The sequence below is a fragment of the Lynx canadensis genome, chromosome D3 (assembly GCF_007474595.2).
Source record: "Lynx canadensis isolate LIC74 chromosome D3, mLynCan4.pri.v2, whole genome shotgun sequence".
In the NCBI taxonomy this organism is placed as follows: Eukaryota; Metazoa; Chordata; class Mammalia; order Carnivora; family Felidae; genus Lynx; species Lynx canadensis.
Genome location: NC_044314.2, coordinates 37,071,506 through 37,094,422, shown reverse-complemented (window position 1 = coordinate 37,094,422; position 22,917 = coordinate 37,071,506). Strand labels below are relative to the sequence as shown.

Sequence of the window (22,917 nt, the reverse complement as noted above, 5' to 3'; positions counted from 1 at the left end):
TTTGTGCACTTTGTTCAGTGCTGCATCCGCTGTGCTCAGAACAGCGTCTGGCACATAGTAGTTGCTCAGTAAATACTAGATGAAGGAATGAAGGGGTCAATGCCACATTACTGATTGTGTAAGGATGACCTGGCTTAGTGATTAGCTCCCAGAGAGACTGGCTTGTAAATCTGAGTAACATTGTGACAGTATGGGGACCAGTGACTGGATCTAGTGACCTGCACAGATGAACCCATGAATCCCTGAATACGTATGATAGAGAATTCAATGGATGTAAAATACTTGCACATTTTAGAAGTGTTGACAGTTTGTCATGTCATAAGTTGTGCAAGAAGTTGAGTTGCTATGTGATGGAGAACGGGAATAAATGTATGCTGCTCTTACTGAGGGGGTGAGCTGATGGTGTTTGGGAGTGGGTAAGCTTAGAGACATGATGAAAGGGGAGAGAGAGATGGGCACTCCGAGTAGGGACATGCAAGGAGTGGGGCTCGACGGGACCAGGGTCACCATCTAAATGAGTTGATAGAATAAGGTCCAATGGTTCCTGGTGCCTGCTGTCTACTTGGGGCTCAGCTGGGTCTTTAGGATGCTGGCTGAGATTATGAAGCAACGGCTGTGGTCCTCCAAGATCTAAGCTTAGAGGCAATGACTTACCAGTACACAGTGACACTAACATAAAGGTGACAATAAAGGTCTATGCAAAGGGCATGGGTTGGTGGGGGGAGTTATCTTCTACACAGGGAGTGAGTCACGGAGGGCTTCAGGGAGGAGATGACTTTGGCACTGCGTCTTAACATGAGAGCAGGAGTTTTCTAGGCAGAGAGAGGCGGGAAGGTTAGTCGGGAGCAGTATGGCAGGCCTTGGCATTTCATGGGCCCAGAGAGGTGTTTAGGAGGGTTGAAGGTGGGAGGGTAGCCATGGGGGAGAGCTGGGGAGAAAGGATGAATGCTTGGCTTGAGGAGTCAGTAAATGCTACCTTGTGGTTGGGGGCATTCATTGCAAACTCTAAGCTGAGGAGTTCCGTGATGCCACACGTGTTAGAAAGATACTCTTGGCGCGATGTGGAGGCTGCTTCGGAGAGGGAGGTGAGAGAAGCACAGGGGCCGGGCAGGAAGTGGCAGTGACTGTCCTCGTGGGAGGTGGGGACCTGAGTGAGGCAAAGGTAGGTGCGGAGAGGTCTGTCCCCTGCATGATGCAGTGTCAGGGAGTGTCAGCTTGAGAACATTATACTTTGAAGATGCCTTTTATGGTGGAGAGGTCCCTGACGGTCTAGGCCACTGGTCTTTGAATGATTTTAGGTTGGTACACCTGAGAGGAACCTTTTTAAAGCTACGTTATTTACGCTGTCATCTAAATTGGCCAGTGGAATTTCAATATTTAGTGGTTTGATTTTCAAGAATATTCATTAAAGTATATATATGGACAAACTGTCTTTTGATGGTCAGGAATTTTCTTTCTTTCCTTTCCCTTCTTCGACTTATACTTCCATTCCACTCCCTTGACGGAATTTTATCTTAGTGTTATATATTGTATGCTTGAAAATCTTTTCTTGTTCACTCTACCATATTTATGTGAAGCCACAATTATATATAAATTGAAATGTATACACATTTTCCAAGTTTACGGTGATCACGAGTCTAAGTGTTAGGAGATCTTTTTGGTTGAGTCCCTCTTTAATGGTACACAGTTTATCAAAGCAACAGAAGTATATTATACATTATACATTATAATGAACAGAAAGAGAAAACATTGTTGAAAAGGAATCTCTTACTGGGATGCCTGAACCCTCCCCCACCGCCCCACCCCTGCCATTCATTCCCGTATCCATGAATGAATGTCACCTGTGCCCAGAATAGCCCATGCTCAGCCCTGATTCTTTTCTGGAGAACCCTATTTAAGTCACTACAGAGCTGGGGACTGAAGGAATTTGGTTAATGCACTGTCACTCAAACCTTTCTTCTGAGGCACATGACCAAAGCACAGGGATCTAACATTATGATGACTTAATCATCTGTCATGTGGCCACTTAATTAGGTTGGGCAGTTTTGTGTATAGTGAGGAATGGGAACCCACCTGACCTAGGGGAGGCTCATTCACCCAAGCTTTAGAGGCTTGTATTTTCTCAGCACAGACCCCAGGGCTTTGAATGGGGCTTTTGTTTTCCACCCTGGAGTTTTAGCCTCCATGGCAATGTGCTTTAGGAGAGGCGAGCCTTTCTTCTGGGAAGTGCAAAAAGGGCCTTTGTGGAGGGGGCTGGGATTCCACCTCCCTCCTCTGACAGAACCATTTTAGCAAAAAGAACATTTGGAAGTAGAGGATCTGAAAAGCAATTGTCTTAAAAGTATCCATTCTTGTGTGTGCTGGGTTCCACACATTTGGTTCGGAGACAGCTCGCTAGGCTTTGGCCCAGCTGACACTTTTTCTCAACATCTCCCGTGAAGACAGCGACGGCCTCCCAACGAATGGTCTGACAGACAGTGCTAGCAGTTCTGGGCACGCTTGATATTTTCTTTCGCTGGCTTTTCCCCCTTCTAGTATTTTTAAAACTCGTATTAGTTATTTCTGAAGTCAATATCACACACTTGCCTAAGGACAAAAGACAGCTTTCCCTGACCGGACTCAGACCTTCCTGGGCCTGTGGCTCTCATCAAGGTCCCGCTTTCCACCATCTTGGGGAAGCTCCCTATCCCTGCCTCCCTCTCACTTCTCCTTCTCTAAATGTTGCCTCCCGGTCTTCTTTGCTGGGGACAATTTCACTTGGGCATTTTATTATTATTATTTTTCCAGATTATTAACAGCTCATTTTCTATTTCTGAGAGGTTTAAGCAATGCTTAGAACATTTTTATTATTTCCAGGCCACCATTTTTTTTCCCTTATAGAAATCGTCTCTCCTTTTTAAAAATGCAAGCCAATGGAAGCAGGATTCGTTTGCATGCCGAGAAAGCAATTCTTCTTTTTAATTTATTTAAGCTTTTTTTATTGAGGTATACATGACATATAACACTATATTAGTTTCAGACGTACAGCATAACGATTTGGTATTTGTATGTATTGAGAAATGGCCACCACATTAAATCTGGTTAACATCTGTCACCATACACAGTTAAATTTTTTTTCTTGTGATGAGAACTTTTAAGATTTATTCTCTTAGCAACTTTCAAATATGCAGTACAATGTTATTAAGTATAGTCACCACGGTGTACATTACCTCCTCGTGATGTATTTATTTCATAACTGAAGCTTGTATCTTTTGACTCCATCCTGTATCCATCCTGCCCTCCCCCACCCCCTGCCTCTGTTCACCACCAGTCTGTTCTCTGTGTCTATGAGCTTGTTTTGGTTGTTTGTTTTGGATTCCACATATAAGTGAGATCATATGGTATTTCTGTCTGACTCATTTCATTTAGTATACTGCCCTCAGGGTCTATCCATGTTGTCACAAATGGCAAGATTTCATTCTTTTTTATGGCTGAGTAATTTATATATATATATATATATATATGTATGTATATATATATACATATATATACATATATATACATATATATATGTATATATATGTACATTATGTGTGTGTGCGCGTGTCTGTGTGTGTGTGTATTTAGCAACTTCTTTTAAAAATACCCCATCACTTTTAGATCAATCTGCTGGTTCAACAGCCACCCTTTCTCTGGTGAATGAAGCACAGTATTTGCTGATAAATAGACCCAGCGTTTTGGAGCTTCAGCAGCAATTAAATGCCAGGTAAGATCCTTTGCCTTGGGAATAGCAAGCAGGTGTAACCACTTGACTCTGAGGGTGAGCCTTGCACCTGCCTGGGGAGTCGTGGAGTGCAGACGAGAGACGGAGGCCCCAAGAAGTTACAAAGCCCTTTGGGTCCAGCTCCCACGTCTCTCTTGATGACTTCATGATGTTTAGCGAACCCCAACTCTCATTTTTAATCATTCCATTTCTTAGCATTTGCTTTAATGGAATTGAACTTGACCCGGTTTCATTGCCCCTCCTCCCACCGCCCCCTGTTCCCTAGGAGCCTTGCCCTATTTCCATAACCATTTTGAGTGAAAAGGGTGGTTATGAAAGCTTTTAAAGTTGTAACTGTAGATATTATATGTTTGTATCAGCAGACAGAACCGAGAGCGCTGGCTGCTCACTTCCACCCGAGGTGCTGCTAAGGGCCCTGACGTATTAGCGGGTCAGCTCCAGAAAGAGTTAGTTCAACCCCCTTCATTGTATTTAGAGGAAATTGAAGTCCCAAGGGAATCAGACTATTAGGGCAAAAAATGGCCCCACTGTTATGTGACAGCTGTGTCCGGCTGCTTATTCCTAGTCCACAGGCCAGGAGAGGTGTGCACACGCCCGTCACCGTGAGCCAGGGATCCTGTGACTCTTACGTGCCTTGTGGTCTTGGGCACATGTGTGCACACTCAGAAACACGTACAAAGGTAGCTTAATAAAAATAACAAAGATGGGCTGTTTGTAGTGATTCCTGTTTGTAGTCGTTGGCAAAAACGTGCAACAGAGTTCCCTGGCCATGGCCTCGCTCGCTCTCCTTGGGTCTAGAAGTATGGTGCAGCTTCATGGTCCCTGGGTGTTCACTGAGCTATCCTGGCATCAAGTGACACTCCTCCTCCTCAGGGACCCAGAGCCCTGGAGAGAGCAGGTCAGTGGTTTTCTAGGGTTCTTTGTGTGGAAAAAATAGGAGGGGAAGACCGGCTTGCTGCAATCCTGGTTCCTACCAGGTGGGGACCGTGTTTCCTACTGGGTGTCTGAGCGCAGGGCTGACAAGCAGGCAGTGGGTGTGACAGGTTAAGTGGACCAGCCTGTGCCTCGTGCCTGGGAGGGTCGCTGGGGGCTGTGGTTGCTGTATCTCTGTTCTACTTTCAAATTTGATGGACTCTATAATGCATATGCTGATCATATCTTTTTTAAAACATTTATATCCAAGTTAGTTAGCATGTAGTGCAATAACGGTTTCGGGAGTAGAATCCCCTGATTCATCCCCTACATAGAACACCCAGTGCTCATCCCAACAAGTGTCCTCCTTAATGCCCCTTCAGCCATTTAGCCCAACCCCCACCCACAACCCCTCCAGCAACCCTCAGTGTGTTTTCTATATTTAAGAGTCTCTTACGTTTTGTCCCCCTCCCTGTTTTTATATTATTTTTGCTTCCCTTCCCTTGTGTTCATCTGTTTTGTATCTTAAATTCCACAGGAGTGGAATCATATGATATTTGTCTTTCTCTGACTAATTTCGCTTAGCATAATACCCTCTAGTCCATCCACATCATTGCAAATGGCAAGATTTTATTCTTTTTGATAGCTGAGTAATACTCCATTGTGTGTGTGTGTGTGTGTGTGTGTGTGTATGTATATATATATATATATATATATATATATATATATATCACATCTTCTTTGTCCATTCATCTGTTGATGGACATTTGGGCTCTTTCCACACTTTGGCTCTTGTCAAAAGAGCTGCTAGAAACGTTGGGGTGCATGTGTCCCTTCGAAACAACACACCTGTGTCCCTTGGATAAATACCTAGTAGTGCAATTGCTGGGTCGTAGGGTAGTTCTATTTTTAACTTTTTGAGGAATCTCCATACTGTTTTCTCGAGTGGCTCCACCAGCTGACATTCCCACCAGCGGTGCAAAATAGATCCTCTTTCTCTGCATCCTCACCAACATCTGTTGTTGCCTGAGTTGTTAATGTTAGCCCTTCTGACAGGTGTGAGGTGGTATCTCATTGTGGTTTTGGTGTGTATTTCCCTGATGATGACCATAATATCTTTTGAACATAAAACTTTCCCTTTTACAAAACACAAAGGGAACGTTTGTAACTTGGAGGCTAAATCCAGAATCCAAGGATTTTAGGACTGGAAAGTGCTAGCCCTCTCATTTCAGATGAAGAAACTGTAGTTCTCATTGCTTATGGGAGTTGCACGTAGTGCTGAAATTAGACTTGGTTATCCTGGTCCCGGCTTTGCACTCACCAGCCCCTGCTGGAAGGGGATTGGGATATTACAGCCTTGTCCTCCACCAGGGCTTTTCAGCTCTGTTTCCAGGGAAAATTCTGGGCGTACTTTGGGACTACCCCATCCCCCAACTTAAAAAAATTTTTCTTTGTTGAAGCACAACAAAGCACAAAAATTGTAAGTACATATCTCAATTAATTTTTACATATGTGTGTGTATATATATATATATATATATATATATATACACACCCATGTACCACTGCCCAGACCAATTAGAGAACATTTCTAGTACTCCAGAAACCTTCTTCGTATGCCCTGTCAGTCCAACAGAAGATCACCACTATTCTGACTTCTTGTATCATCGATCATTTTGCTTGTTCTTAAACCCAATATAACGGGATCACACAATGTGTTCTTCTGTTGATGTTTTCAGATGCTTTATTTAAAAAAAATTTTTTTTTACATTTATTTATTTTTGAGAGACAGAGAGAGACAGAGCACAAGTGGGGGAGGGGCAGGGAGAGAAGGAGACACAGAATCCAAAGCAGGCTCCAGGCTCCAAGCGGTCAGCATAGAGCCTGACGTGGGGCTCGAACTCACAAACTGAGAGATCATGACCTGAGCTGAAGTCAGACGCTCAGCTGACTGAGCCACCCAGGTGCCCCTCAGATGCTTTATTTTTCATTCTTTTTCCCTTTGGTGCACGGAGGTGCAGAGAGCCATTTTATGGGACCTCATGGCCATAAACCAAAATCTTAAACAAGAATTACAAAAATAGTGAATGCTCGTTAAAACTGCAAATAGTACAGAAGTTAGGAAGTAAATTTGTTTTTATGGAGATAAAGTTGACATACAACATTATATTAGTTTCAGGTGTACAATAGCATGATTCGTTATTTGTACATAGTGAGAAACAATCACTACAATAAGTCTGGTTAACATCTGTCACCCTATATAGTTACAAATTTTTTTTCGTGTGATGAGAACTTATAAGATGTACTCTCTTAGCAACTTTCAAATATGCAGTACGGTATTAACGACTATGGTCATCGCACTGCACGTTACATCCCCATGATGTATTTATTTTATAACTGGAAGTTTCTGCCTTTTGGCCCCCTTCACCCATTTTGCCCGCTCCCACCCCTGCCTCTGGTAACCACCAGTCTGTTCTCTGTGGGAAATCAATACTAAAACCTCCCATATGTACGCATTGTTGCTTTATGGCGTGCTCATATCCAAAAACAAAGTAGGCGCTCTTGGAACATCTTAGGTCCTTGGTAGTTAAGCCTGTTGACACTCCTTAAGCGCCTTGTCCAGACGCGCGATGTAGAACTGGTCTTTTCGTAGAAGTTTGTTCATTTGACTCCTGTTCCCTTGGTTTCCAGAGTCCTTTGTCTCTTCAGCTAAGATCTACTTACTCTTTGCACTGCCTCTTGTGGGCCTGTCCATGGAGATGGGACCATCTCCCATGGAACACCATCAAGGTCTGCCTAACGGATGCGTGTCTGCTGGTCTTGACACTCCTGGTAGAAGCTGGTTCTGATCATCTAGGCTCAGGCCTGAGAACAGTTGATGAAGTCAGGCATCAAGGGCTAGAAATGTTGAATAATTGCGCCTCCATTGTCTGCTCTTCCCACTACCCCCCTTTTGGCATGTCTTAAACAGTGATGCGAATGGAAAGGAGGAATTATTCCCGATGAAAGAACTCATCTCACGTTTCCGTGCCAATATTATTACCAGTGGAACAAGCCCTTTTGAAGAAGAGACGTGGGATGAGATTTCAGTCGGTTCCTTGCGTTTCCAGGTGAGTTGGGGATGTTCAGTTATCCTCCCTCAAGGGTTGCCGATGGAGACTGACCTCCGTCTGTGGCCAGGATGGTGGCCTGGCCGGTGACAGGTGGGAATTCCCTGTCTGTCTTTGACTCTGACCCGCAAAGCCTCAGCTGGGGGGTTTGTGACATCTGCATTCTGGGACTCCCCTCGGAAGAATCCATCTCTTATTCCCCACGAGGGTGGCAGCAGTCAGTTGCCCGTGGGACAGAGAGAAGGTGCTCCTACAGGTGGTCAGGGCTCAGTGCCGCCTCCATCTCATAATTATGTTTGGGCTTAAACTGTGTTTTCTTAGAATGCTTGTGTCTATGGGAACATTCTTCTCCTGGAACCTGTTGCACTTTCCTGATGTCTGGTGCTGGTGGAGGAGGACCCAGATGTCTAGTGGTCCCTCAGTGTCTGTGGCCACCACTCTACCTTCTTCCCACGCCCTGGCTTCCTGCCTTGCTGGCCTTTGTGGAGGAGCTTACAGTCAGAGAGGTGAAGCTGCCCCCTGCCCTCTCTCCCCAGGCTCCGGGCTCCCCAAACAGTGCTGTGGGCTTGAAAAAAATGTGAGAGAGCCTTAGGCTAAAACCTACATTCTTCCTTGGGGACAACAGGGCTCCTGAGACCTGATCCCTCTGACCTCTCTAGCCCTCCCGTTGCCTGCCACACCATCCTTCTCTACATTTCCTAAACACGCCAAGCTTCCTGTCTCAGCGTGTCCCTTCTGCTTGGCGTGTTCTTCATGCAGCCACTTCAGGGTCTCCACTCAGATGGCACCTCCTTGGGAAGGTCAGACTCTTAAGCATAGCACCTGCTTATTCCTTCAGAGCACACGAGGGTGGGGACTAGTATGTTTTGTTCAGCTGTACCTCTAGGGCCCAGAACAGTCTTGGCCCAGAGTCAGTGCTCAATAACCATCGAGAGAATGAATGGACAGGAAAGATAAGGAATAGCTAGGGACAGAAGGATGGGTCATCTGCACAGAATGTCCTTGGTACTTTAGTGGGGGATGATATTATCTTAATAGTAATATTATTAATCTTGGTATTCACCGTCTACCTTGGGGCTATCTTGTGTCCCGGCTCTGCACTTGGAAGGAACACCACTGTGGTATCCAGAAAAGCAGCAGGCAGTCATTTAAATCTTCCTGGAAGAATGGTGGAGGTCTAGGGTTGTGGACGGCACTTAAATTTCACGGCATGAAGAAGTCCCAAAGAATTTTTTTTATCCACTTACCTCCCCAAACCTCCTCTTATCCTGGCAGCTTTTCTTCCTTGAAAAAACAATCTCTTCTCTCCCAGACATTGACGCCCACAGGCCTCTCTCTGGCACCAGCCCTCCTGCTGTTCCTCCTCACCCCTGCATCTGACTTACTCTTCTCTTCCTCATTTCCTGTTTCTCTGTCCCTGCTGTGTCTTTAAAACACTTGCTCTTATGTATCCTGCCTGATGCAGAGTAGGTATTAATACCTGTTGTTTGATAAATGGAGAGAAGGAGGAAGAAGAAAAGGAAGAAAGGGGGAGGAGAGAGAAGGAACTAGAATGAGCTTATTGTCACTGTCAGACAATTCTGACACTGTTGTCACTTGGCAACAATAGCATCTGCAGTTTGTCAGCTACCTGGGGCCATAAATACAAGGAAGATTCTTTAAGAAATTTTTCTGAGATGTTCTGCTCTCCTTAATTTTTATTAAAAAATTTAAAAATATTGGGGCACCTGGGTGGCTCAGTCGGTTAAGCATCCGACTTTGGCTCAGGTCATGATCGTGCGGTCTGTGAATTCGAGCCCCGCATCGGGCTCTGTGCTGACAGCTCAGAGCCTGGAGCCTGTTTCAAATTCTGTGTCTCCCTCTCTCTCTGACCCTCCCCCATTCATGCTGTCTCTCCCTGTCTCAAAAATAAATAAACGTTAAAAAAAAATTAAAAAAACAATTTAAAAATATTTATTTTTGAGAGAGAGAGAGACAGAGCACGAGGAGGAGAGGGGCAGAGAGAGAGGGAGACACAGAATCCGAAACAGGCTCCAGTCTCTGAGCTGTCAGCACAGAGCCCAACGTGGGGCTCGAACTCATGGACCGCGAGATCATGACCTGAGCCGAAGTTGACTGCTTAACCAACTGAGCCACCCAGGCGTCCCAATGCTTTGTTTTCTTTAGATCAGTGTTGTTAATAAACATTCAGTAGTAAAAGTTAAAATATGCCTACCCTTTGGCCTAATCATCTCACTTATAGAAATCTAGTCCATAAAATACACCTGTACAAGCATGCATAGTTCTATTACAAGTTTATTTATTGTAATGCTTTTAGAAATATGAAAAATTGAGGGGCACCTGGGTGGCTCAGTTGGTTAGGCTTCCGACTTTGGCTCAGGTCATGATCTCACAGCCCATGAGTTTGAGCCCCGTGTCAGGCTCTGTGCCGACAGCTTAGAGCCTGGGCTGCTTCAGATTGTGTCCCCCCTCTCTCTCTGCCCCTCCCCCACTCGCGCTCTGTCTTGCTCTGTCTCTCAAAAATAAATGTTAAAAAAAAAGTTTGCAAACCAGGAGCCCCCAAACAAAAACATGAAACATGAAAAATTGGAGGCCATCAGATATATCCATAAAAGGGAGATTGTTTAAATAAATTATGCTATATTCAGACAGTGTAGTCCTGTGCAGGCACTAAAAAGTGTGAACTATAGTTAGTACTATGCCTTGCAAAAACTAAATGCTTAAAAGATGTTTGCCGATGATAATACTCAGGCTGAGGCTGTTGCAATGCAAAAAGACTTAGCACATCTCTTTTAGAAAGTCATTTTTCACTGGGTATCATCAAATCATAAAAACTTTTATACCCGTTGGCTTTATAATCTCATTTAGAGAGATCAAACCCCCTCCCCCCAAGTTTTAAACAGCAAATAGGGTTATGTGGATTAATACCTTCACTGCAAAATTATTAACAGCTAAGAATTATAAACCGGCTAGTAGAACTTGGCTTCATAGAACATCACCCCACAGGAATGCCAGGCCATCATGAAGATCTCAAGCCCAAGGATGAGGTAGGTGGTCTCTGTGTATAGACATGGAGGGCGCCCAGTGTGTATTGTGGAGTAATGAAATCAGGGAAGACACCCCGCGGCCTCTGAGAGCTCTGGGAGTGTGTTGCACGGGTGCATGTGTGGTTGTGTCCAGCTCCGAGCTGCAGTCTGGAGGGATCTATAGCCACATCAGCAGCACTTGCCTCTCAGGACAGCGAGGGAGGCCGCTGCCGAGTGCTTTCTCTTTAAACCTTTTTTAAATGTTTATTTATTTGGGGGGGGGGGGGCAGAGCGCAAGTGGGGAGGGGCAGAGAGAGAGGGAGACACAGAATCCAAAGCAGGCTCCAGGCTCTGAGCTGTCAGCACAGAGACTAACTCAGGGTTTGAATTCACGAACTGTGAGACTGTGACCTGAGCCTAGGTCAGACGCTTAACTGACTGAGTCACCCAGGCACCCTGAGTGCTTTCTTTTTTTAACTCTTAAAGCTGCTCTGTATAGTTGGAGTTATTTTTCAAAGAACATGTATACTAGTAAACAATTTTTTTTAAATGCCAATGGATGAGAGGGCTAGAGAAAAATGCTTAAAAATATGATGATGTTTTAAGAAAATTGATTTCTTCGCCTTGGTGTTTGAAAAAAGTGTCTGGAAAATATTTTTCCCTCTGCCAGCTTGAGAAACTTTTAAGAGAGCCTTTTGGCCAAAGCGACAGGAGTTTTACATGAAATGCTATCTGTCAGGTGGCAGCTGGGGCCCAGGCCCAGGACTGGTGGGACGTCCATTCTGTGGGACGTCCATTCTGTGGGACATAGCTCTGCAGGGCCAGAGGGAGCCTGGCCTGGGAATCATAGTTTTCTAGGCAGAGGAGGTAGCGTGTTCTGTACTTGCTCTTGGAGGGCTTAGTGTTCTATCTCGAGGCAGTCTTTTTCCATCTCAGACATTCTCATGCACAAGAATCCTGGGCGTGGCAGCCTAGAAATAGTGTCTGGAATCCTCACCAAATCAAGTGAAGGGGCTGAGTGAGGAAATGAGGCCTGGAGAGGTCATAGGTCTGCTCAGTGTCAAGGCGAGTGCTGGGCAGAGCCCTGTACAGCACAGCCCAGCTGCTTGCGGAGGCCTGGGAGCCTTGACTTTGGTGCTACCTTGAGGTTGTATTTCCACTGGTTTAAGGTCCACCAGCCAGAAGGCGAGTGCTAGGAACAGGCCAAGACACATCCAGATTTAGCCGTTTCTAGTTTCAGTGCGTACTTGGTGTTTGCCCCCAAGTGAGCAGAGGAGCAAATGTGAAAATCAAGTCCCTTCGCCCTTTTTATAGGTGCAGCAAAAGCAGCGTCTCGTCACTGCTAAGCTGCAGGCTTTCTTGTTTTGTGTTAACATTTGTGGGAGATTTTTCTCGCTACAGAGCAAGTCTTGCTCGTGGCAGGCCAACAGGATGACCCCTGTTAAGAAGTTGTGTGTGTGTGTGTGTGTGTGTGTGTGTGTGTGAATACACATGTAATTTTCTTTCCTGCTTATTTCACTTATAAAAATAAGTATTTACCATTTAAAACCCTTTATAGATTAATTTTAATACCTGCACGATATATTCATATACCTGTAGTGTAGCCATTGTTCTCTACTATTTGATGTTTAAGATGCTCTCAGGTTTCCCCGATCACAAACAACATGAGAAAGATTGTACACGAACCTGTGTTTGTACTTGGGGTTCTTTTCTTGAGTGAAATTCCTAGTAGCGAAGTTTCTGGGTCAAAGGACATGGACACAGTAAGGTTCTTTCTGATGAGTCAGTGCTGGGCCTGTGGGTGTTTATCTTCTCTTAGTTTACTCTCCAACCAGTTAGTTCTTTTCTTCCTGGGAGAATCTCCAAGATTCTCTGATAACCATCCGAGATTCACAACAACTCTTTTCTTTGTCTACAAAGCCCGGAAGCAGCAGTCTTTCAGTTGATGAACAAACATGGATGATCCCCCAGGACTGTGTGAGGAGCGGCTGCTTTCTGGCTCCTAGCAGTCAGAGCAGAGTAGTGAGCATTGCTGTGTGAGTGGGCCCAGAGAACACCTCTGACAACCGGTCCTCCTGGACCCAGATTCCTCCCTGCACTAGCAGGAGCGTCTGGCCACTTTCACGGCAACGCTGTCTTTTCCCTTCTCGCCCCCTCTAGGTTTTAGGTCCTTGTCACAGATGCCAGATGATTTGCATCAACCAGCAAACTGGGCAGCGAAACCAAAATGTTTTCCAAAAGCTTTCTGAGAGTCGTGCGAGAAAAGTAAGCATGATTGCAAACTGTGACACCTGTTTTAAGATCCCGTTTTGTTTTTTAAGTTTATTTATTTATTTGGGGGGGGGGCAGAGAGAGAGAGAGAGAGAGAGAGAGGAAGAGAATCCCAAGCAGAGCCTTTGGCGGGGCTCAAATTCATGAAACAGTGAGATCATCACTGGAGCCCAAACCAAGTTAGACGCATAACTGACTGAACCACCCAGGTGCCCCTAAGATCCTATTTTAAGATCCTGGCTTGTTATCTACACCCAAACTGTAGTTCTGAGTAATAACGGTGTGTAAGTTTGAGAAGTGCGGAGACATTCTGAGGCTGATCGGCTACCATTAAGGTTCTGATCTCATCCATGGCACCATCTTAGGTTTCTTTTCCATCCATTTTCTTACTTTTTGGGGGTCTTATGTGTATTTTTGATGCTCTCAAATTTTGTTGAAGAGATACAGGCTTTAAATAAGAAATAAGTAAATAAGCCAAGTAATTTTATTGTCTCGATCATTATTTTCTTCACCACAGGTGTCTCATGAGAGTAAAATGCCCTGTGGTGAATAGAGTAATTGCATAGGCAGATTCAGTAAATTTCACTCTGAGAAGCTGTAAATCATCTTCTTGAAGGTTATAATGACTAGGTGTGGTTTTTGTGGATTCCAGGTTATAGAAACTGAATTTCTAACAGACTGATTCTTTAGGAAGATTTATGTCCAGGCTAGGGCTTTCTGGTTTTGTTTGCAAGGAGTTCTAGGAAGTCAGGTAAGCAATCAAGGTTGCATGGAACATTTCTTGAAAATTAACTGAATTAACATAAATATTCAATATCTCTCCAACAATAACTTAGAAGGTAAACTCATGGTAAAATGTTGCACATCGTTTCCCATGTTTCTCCAAACCAGGGTTTCGTTTCACAGTATTTAATTGCCACAGTCTCCCTACAGACACAGGGTAGATATCGTCTTCACTTGAGTGTTTTGTCAACATGTCTGTTCGCTCAGCTGAGGCAGGCCGTGTCACCTGAGGGTGTGAGGACCTTGAATCTGTGCCATGCAGGTTGCCAGAGGACAGGGGATGGGTGTGCACAAATACTATGATGCACGGAAGGAAATCACTGTACTTCCGAGAACCACTGTAACTCTCTTGTGCACACACCTTTCATTTTTTAAAAAACATTTTGGAATAATTTTAGATTCACGGATAAATTGCGAAGAGAGTACAGAAAGTCCCTGTGTACCCTTCTCCCGCATGTGCACACATCTTAAGGAATTAATTTGGCCTCAGCCCCTAGCCTGGGTCGTGGAACATGGGGGCACCCAGCTGATGTTATCACAGGAATGAACAGATCTGGGAGTGCATCACATGCTCCAGGGAGTTCTTATTGACTCACTCGCATTGATGGCAAACTCTGAGTAGACTCACACAGCTCTTTATTTTGGGCCTTCCATTTCTGTTCTAGAGAGTTTGGAGAACTTAACCTACATCACAACAACAACAACAAAATCACCTCAAAGAAAATGCAGAATTTTGCTATTACTTTCACAAAATAGTTTTTACATCAGGGAACAGAGCAGAAATTGGCCTGGTCGTGGTCAGAAGCAGAGAGCAGGACGCAAGCCCTCCTACCAGAAGCTCAGGGTATATAGGAAGGAGAAAAACAGGTGTGGGGGGGAGGACTGTCGGGAAAGAACATTATACATGACAATCTTTGTCTGAAATTGGGATTCTTGTTTCCCACTACATCCTAGTACCTGTCTTTAAAGATCTGACTTGATTTTAGTTGATCATTATTATTTATAAAATTATTTCAACTGCTAAAATAATCTGGCTCGTTGTTGCCGCTGTCTTGTTCACAGGTGAACTTTGGAGTGTACCTGATGCATACATCTTTGGATTTTTCTTCCCCAGCTTTCCTGTCTGTAGGATCTCAGGTGCTCCCTGTGTTGAAAGAAAACACAGAACACCATGAGCTACCTGCTTCCACGAAACATCAGGATGTTATCTTCTAAAAAGTATTTTCAGTGTAAATTAAAATTTCTCTTTTACACCTATGTCTGCTGTAATTCACGCTGGCACATGGCTCAAAGAACAAGGAGAGTTCTCTTCGGGGGGGTAGGGGAACTCTCGTTGGCCGCCTCTAACTTCCACTCTCCACATGTGCACTGGCCAAGCTCACGAGGGCAGTTTTGGGCCCTCTGTGCTTTCCACAGCTGTGCTGCACCCAGCAAGGTTCCCATATGCGTTTGAAGTAGGATTATTTTATTTTATTATTTTATTATTTCTTTTTTGAAGTATGATAATTTTAATTAGGTGAGGTTTTTTTTTTCCAGTTATAATTCTCTCTCTTTATTCTATCACTATTAAAAAAAATTTTTTTTAACATTTATTTATTATTGAGAGAGAGAGAGCACGAGCAGGGGAGGGACAGAGACAGGAAGACACAGAATCTGAAGCGGGCTCCAGGCTCTGAGCTGTTAGCACAGAGCCTGACATGGGGCTCAAACTCATGAACCACGAGATCATGACCTGGGCTGAAGTCAGAAGCTCAGCTGACTGAGCCACCCAGGTGCCCCATCACTATCTTTTTAAATTTAAGTGTAGTTGACACACAGTATTAGTTTCAGGTGTACAGCATAGGGACTCACTACGTCTACATGTTCTACCATGCTCACTACAAGTGTAGCTAACACTTGTCACTGTAAAAAGCTATTACAGTGCCATCAACTATATTCCCTATGCTGTACCTTTTATCCCAGTGACTTCTTTCTTTCCATAACTGGAAGTAATTACGTGAGATCTTTAACAACGCTCCCTGGGAATGCTGAACCTCCATTTTGCCATTTTCCCACATGGTTACTTTGTCTTTAGAAAGAATCTCTAGTGCTTGTCAATCCCTCTATAATGAGGGTGGGAGCTTGTGTCCGGTGATCTTGAGGGAATGAGAATGTGCCCCTTTCCTCTCGTGGACATAGAGGAGGTGGGCTGATGAGTTGTGGTCACGTTCTTTCGGGGAGATTTGACCAGGATATTTATGTGTTGAGCAAAGGCACAGGCTGGCAACCTCCCCCTCCTTCCTTCCTATCCCGGCTCACTCCTCCTCTCCCGCGTTGGGTTGATGTTCTGGGGGGTGCTCACGAGCCCGAGGCCACACTCAGTGACTGCGGTGCTCTCTGAGCAATCATGCTCCCTCGACAAGCCCACTGGGCCATGTCAGCCCACCCACTGACCGAGCCACTCAGTCTCCAAATCCCAGTTCAGAGAGGAACTTTGGAGGTTCAGGGGTCCCTTCCCTACCACCTCTGACCCTGCTCCTGCAGCTTCCAGTTGAATACGTCCAGTGACGGAAAGCTCACTCTCTAATGAAGCTACCTATCCCTCTGAATTGTTGAAAAGCTCCTCCCTGTATTGAGCTTGTCTCTGCCTCCCCATGACGTCCAGCCATGGGTCTCGTCCTGTCATATATAGCCGTATGGAGCAAGCATGACATCCTTCTACGTCCGCTCTGCTCAAGTCCTTCTGAAGCATGGAGTCCGCATGGGAGCCCCAGGTCCTTGCTAAGGCCCTCAGCACCTCCCACCTGGATTGTTCATGAGTGCAATCACCTCTTCCCCAAACCCCTGCCCACCACTGCCCACAGTGTCTTCCTAAAGCCAGTGTCCTGCTTCTCCTTCCAGCCCAGTTGTCTGCATATCAGGCTCAGGTTTCCCTGCCTCACTTACTCAGACCCCTTGGTTAGGGGTCGGTTTCTTCCATTATATCATTTGCAGAACTTTGTGATGCTTTCAGTACTATGTGGGGTTTGAAAGATGTCTTCAGCACTATGTGGGGTTTGAACGCTTGCCTCTGTTCTGGAGGGTTTGCTGGGACGGAGCCATGCCCTTGCACTCTCATTTTGCATGCAGAGTTAGGTGTAAACACTGACTTTCCGGGTGTTCCCTTCATGGTTCTTGTAGCTGGGGGAGAGATTCTCTTCTGCACGCCTTGGGGTAAGTACCAAAACTCCTTTGAGGAAGGTGGTGGTGTTGACTTCTTCCCACTGAGACTTAGCCTTGTGGGAACAACGAGGGGGCAGGTGGTGATTCCTTCCTCCTGTTGAAAGATATCCATCCACTTGCTTTTTATTCAATATGTGCCATTCAGCCTCTAGGTAAGGCTATAGAAATGCAAGAAACGGAACATGCATTCAACGATCTCACCACAGAGACAAAAGCAAGAGGAGAAAGACCCATACATACTCAGGTGTTATGAGGAATGTTTCAAAACCATGCTACTAAAGATGTCCTTTGGTGAGAAGATTCTACACTCAAATATTCCTGGATATTAGTGCCCCGTGTTATAGTTTGTCTTCTAGGCTGAGATAGATGACCTGCATTCCAGGTCATGCAGGCTTACACTCCTTTAGAATTTGTCCCTCCATACACGTTCCATATTTGGTTTTATCTAAGTGAAAATAGAATAGCATATTTATAACTGTATTGTGAATACCCCATGTTGGAAAGGGCCTAAATGTCCGTTAACAGGAGAATGGATATAAGGTGGTAGTGGAAAGTGAAGGGATTAGAACTACATGGGTCAGCATGGGTGACCACGGTGTTGAGAGAAAGAGGCAAGTTGCAGAAATTCATGTGGTAACATTGAAGGTCAAAGATGAAAAAAAAAACAAACAAACAAACAGACCAAGCAGAAAACTCCTATACTTTGCCTTAGGGGTACATGCATATGCAGTAAAAGTATAAAGAAATAGAATGATAAATTATGCATTTTGAGGGTGAGGTACTAGAAATAGGGAAGGTATATAGGGGCATTGACTCTATTGGGAAGGTCTTATTTCTTAAGCTGTAGGATAATAGATGCATAGGAATTAGTTGTGGTATTCTTTATATCTTTTCAAATGACTTAAATGTTTAATAATAATTAAAGAAAAGTTTTCAGGAAAATTTCCCATTAGTTCTTTCCATTGCTTAAGAGCAAAACATTGAGCAAGAGAGGGTCCCAGCCTGCTGTCTGACTTCTGAGAGCGTGCCCTGCACTAGGCTAATAGATTTGCTATGTTGGTAGCAGATAGTGTTGTCCGGAACTTATGAATTGCGTTTTTAAAGGAGAATTTTTTTAATGTTTATTTATTATTGAGAGACAGAGCATGAGCAGAGGAGGGACAGAGAGAGGGGGAGACACAGAATCTGAAGCAGGCTCCAGGCTCCAAGCTGTCAGCACAGAGCCCAATGCGGGGCTCAAACTCATGAACCGCAAGATCATGACGTGAGCTGAAGTCAGACGCTTAATTGACTGAGCCACCCAGGTGACCCTATGAATTGCATTAAAAAAAAAATTATTTTATGGGAGTAAGAACACTTAACATTAGATCTAACCTCTTTTTTTTTTAATGTTTACTTATTTTTGAGAGAAAGAGTGAGAGAGAGCACTAGCAGGGGAAGGGCAGAGAGAGGGAGCCACAGAATCCGAAGCAGGCTCCAGGCTTTGAACTGTCAGCACAGAGCCCAGTGCGGCGCTCGAACTCACGAACCATGAGATCATGGCCTGAAATGAAGTCGGATGCTCAACTGACTGAGTCACTCAGGCGCCCCATGAGATCTAACCTCTTAATAAATATTACGTGTACAATAATTTTTGTTGACTGTCGGTACAGTGTTGCATAGCAGATCTCTGAGAGCGTACTCATGCTGCTTAACTGAAATTTTATGCCTGTTGATCAGTCACTCCCAATTTCCACTCCCCTCAGCCCCTGGCAACCAGCATCACATCTTTGATTCTGTGAATTGACTATGTTAGATATCTCATATAAGTAGAATTATACAGTATGTCTCTTTCTGTGACAGGCTTATTTCACTTATCATAATGCCTTCAAATTTCACCCATGTTGTCGCATGTTTCAGATTTTCCCGCCTTATTTTGAAGGCTGAATAGTATTCCATTGTATGTATGTGCCACATTTTCTCTGTCCATTCATCGGTCAGTGGTCACCTAGATTGTTTCTACATTTTGGCTGTGGTACATAGTGCTGCAACGAACATGGGAATTCTAATGTCTTTTCAAGATCCTGATTCCAGTTCTTTTGGATAAATACCCAGAAGTAGGATTGCTGGATTATTTGGTAGTTGTACTTTAATGTTTTGAGGAACCTCCATGTTGTTTCTCAGGGCAGCTGCACCAGCTTGTGTTCCTACCAGCAATGTGCATAACTCAAATTGCTCTGCGTCCTTGCCAACACTTGCTGTCTTTTGTTTTGTTTTGTTTTGATTTTGTTATTGTTTTTTTTTTTTTTTTGGTAACAGCCATCTTGACAGGTGTGAGGTGATATTTCATTGTGGTTTTGATTTGCCTTTCATTGATGATTAGTAACATTGAGCATTTTTTTCCATATATCTGTTGGTCATTTCTATGTCTTAGTTGGAGAAATGCATATTCAAACATTCACAAATCAATCAATGTGATACATCACATCAAGAAGAAAAAGGGAGAAATACCATATAATCCTTTAAGTAGATACTGAAAAAGCATTTGATAAACTACAACATCCACTCATGATAAAAACTTTCAACATGGTAGGTTTAGAGGAAACATACCTCACCATCATAAAGGCCAAATGTGAAAAACCTACAGCTGACATCACACTCAATGGTGAATAATGGAGAACTTTCCCCCTAAGACCAGGAACGAGACACGGATGCCCACTATCACCACTTTTATTCAATATAGTATGGAAAAGTCCTAGCCACAGCAATTGGACAAGAAAAAGAAATAAAAGGGGTTAAAGTTGGTAAGGAAGAGGTATAGCTTTCACTCTTTGTAGACAACATGATACTATATATAGAAAATCCTGAAGACTCCACCAAAAATCCGCTAGAATCAATGAATGAATTCAGTAAAGTCACGGGATACAAAATTAATATACAGAAATTTGTTGCATTTTTATGCAGTAATAACAATGTAGCAGAAAGGGGAATTAAGAAAACAACCCCAGGTACTATTGCATCAAAAAAGAATAAAATACCTAGGAGTATAAGGTACCAAACATAACCAAGGAGGTGAAAGACCTCTACTCTGAAAACTATAAAACCTTGATGAAAGAAATTGAAGATGTCACAAACAAATGGGAAGATATACCATGCTCATGGATCGGGAGAATAAATATTAAAATGTTCATACTACCCAAAGCAATCTACAGATTTAATGCAATATTTATTAAAATACCAACAGTATTTTTCACAGAACTAGAAAAAATAATCCTATAATTTGTATGGACCGACAAAAGACCCCTAATAGCCAAAACAATCTCAAGAAAGAAGAATAAAATTGGAAGCATCACAATCAGTGATATTATGATATGCTACAAAGCTATAGTGATCAAATAGTGTGTTACTGGCACAAAACTAGACACAGAGATCAAAGGAACAGAATAGAGAGCCCAGGACTAAACCCACAATTTTATGGTCAATTAGTCTGTGATGAAGGAGGGAAGAATTTACAGTGGGAAAAAGACAATCTCTTCAACAAATGGTGTTGGGAAAGCTGGTCAGCTACATGCAACACAATGAAGCTAGACCACTTTCTTACACCATACACAAAGACCATGATGCTTGGATGGATGTCCAAGGGCCAGGGGCACATTTGGGAGTGTGGGGATTGGCCTGGGGTGAGAGGAAGGGAGGAAGGTGATTGGAACAGTGCCATCTCCTGTGTGTGACAGAAAGCTATTCAGGCTGAAGCGGCCATGTCCACATGTGGGCCATGTCCCACAAATGTCTCTGGCCTCCAGGGCCTTTGGCAAGGGAAGAGATAAAAAGACCATTTTGAAACACGCCCCAAACTTCCAGCTGTGGTGAGAGAAGTTAAGCCCAGCAAGGCTGGCTCCAATGAGGGCCATTTTCTCTTTAGAGTGACCCTGCCCTGATCAAAAGAAGCCATTGGGACCACTGGTGCTCCATCTTTCTCAGCTTTCCTTCATCCAGGAGGGAGGTGGTGAGTGGCTGAGGAGAGCACAGGCTGTGGGGATCCAGTGCATCCAAAGCCCCACTGTTAGAACCGAATGCTGGTGGGCACTTGAGTGTTCTGAGGCAAGGTGCCTGGTGGGGATCCAGGCAGTGGATAAAACCTTCACTCGGCAGGCAGAGTTCCAAGCCCCCGATATCTCTGAGAAAGGCCGGGCCTCTTCTCGCTGCAGGGCGAGTTCAGGGCATAACTGGAAGCAGAAAGAAAGCTGGCAGACACTTTTTAGCCTGCCTTTTCCCAGTTCCCCTGTTTTATGCTGACAGAATTGATTTCTATGTATCGCATTTTGCAAACTCCCAAATTAAAGTCTCAGCAAACCTCATTGTATATGAGCAAGCTATCGAGCAGCTCTAAGCATCATCCGAAAAGTGAGGAAAAGGACAATACTTGATAAAATTGAGAGTTAAATGAAACGTTTGTGTTCAGCATGTCTCAAATGGTGCTGAGTAAGCCACGTCTACCACCTAGTGGCAGCATTAAGTAACCGCAGAGTTTGTTACTTGAGGCTGAAAATTGGTTCAGATTCAGTGGGCAAATCCCAAAGGATGGCAAACATCTCTCTGCCTGGCTTCCTTAGTGGAAGCTCCGAGAAACTTTTCGTTATTGACGTTTGCATGTTTTGAAAGTTAGGACCTGAATTATTTCTTGGTCAGATTAATTTTCAACTGGCATCGCACCCATCATTCTTTTGGAGTCCTCTATTTTCTTTCTTTTTTTTTTTATGTTTTTTTTATTTTTGAGAGAGAGAGAGAGAGAGAGAGAGAGAGAGAGAGAGAGAGAGAGTGAAAGCAGGGGGAAGGGCAGAGAGAGAGAGACACACACACAGAATCCTAAGCCAGCTCCAGGCTCTGAGCTGTCAGCACAGATCCCAATGTGGGGTTCGAACTCACAAATCCTGAGATCATGACCTGAGCCAAAGTCAGACACTTAACTGAGCCACTCAGCGCCCCAGCTGCAGTGTTTCAATAGCATGCTGGCTTGGCTATTTCAAGTTCTCTAGTCTTGGTCTCCCAGGCGAATCACATGAAAAATATACTCCCTTTCTTCCTTGGTGTAACCCCTTGTTTTTATGGCCACTTGTTATCTCCTAGGAGGCAGCAGATGCAGTCTGAATAATATGAGCCAGAATGGCTTCAGGATTTAGAGAAAATAGGAGTGTGTGGCACTAAGAAGTGGTGGGGGGTGGGGGTGGAAGGTAAGGGACGCTCTGCAGAGTGAACAAGTGGCCCCGCCCCTCCCCCCACCCAGCTCTAGTGAGGCAAGGAGGCAGAAAGATGCAGGTCTACTTTCAACGTAGGTTGAAATGGCCTCCTTCAAATGGCGGCCCACTTGCCATCTGTCTAAATATTTAAAATTCATGAATCGAACAAAATGGTAAGTACGTTCTTCCTACTTTGACAGATATACCTTTATGACAGCTTAGAAGGACCGATGTGAATTTAGAACTCTGACTCCTTGGCCCTCTGCATGGGAATAGGATGACACTAGGAGGGCTGGCCCAGGCCCTGGTTGCCAGCCACAGCCTATACCCTTTTTCTTCCCCCTGTGAGCCATGAACCCCAGATGTGTGGACACCTGATCTCATATGGGTAAACTCTGCCTCTGTTCCACTGCGAACAGCCACTCCTTGACCTCTTTTCAGGCCTCCAGGGAAAAAGCACACATAGGCCTTGGAAATATGTTCAGGGTCATCCAGTTGTCTGGAGAACAATCTAGGGAGAGAATAGCCAGGTGGGCATGGACTCTTGGTGCTATGGACTCCTTGCCCTTTAGGGAGGGCTAGGCAGGGTGAGGCCCTCTAAACCATGGAACCTAAGGCAGGGGCCCCTCTTTCTCT

The 22,917-nt window shown here is 44.4% G+C and overlaps 1 protein-coding gene across 2 annotated transcripts in view; it reads left to right on the top strand.

Moving 5' to 3' along the window:
* Positions 1–15,121, top strand: part of MOCOS (molybdenum cofactor sulfurase) — a 56,641-nt gene extending 41,520 nt beyond the window's left edge. The window contains exons 12-15 of one of the 2 annotated variants that reach the window (XM_030337019.1): positions 3,640–3,745; positions 7,646–7,784; positions 12,971–13,075; positions 14,927–15,121. In XM_030337019.1, coding sequence (XP_030192879.1) covers positions 3,640–3,745; positions 7,646–7,784; positions 12,971–13,075; positions 14,927–15,079 — 503 coding nt within the window. In that variant the 3' untranslated portion in view covers positions 15,080–15,121. The remainder of the gene's footprint in view (positions 1–3,639; positions 3,746–7,645; positions 7,785–12,970; positions 13,076–14,926) is intronic. The other variant, XM_030337020.1, reaches the window with a different exon arrangement.
* Positions 15,122–22,917: the final 7,796 nt, after the last annotated feature.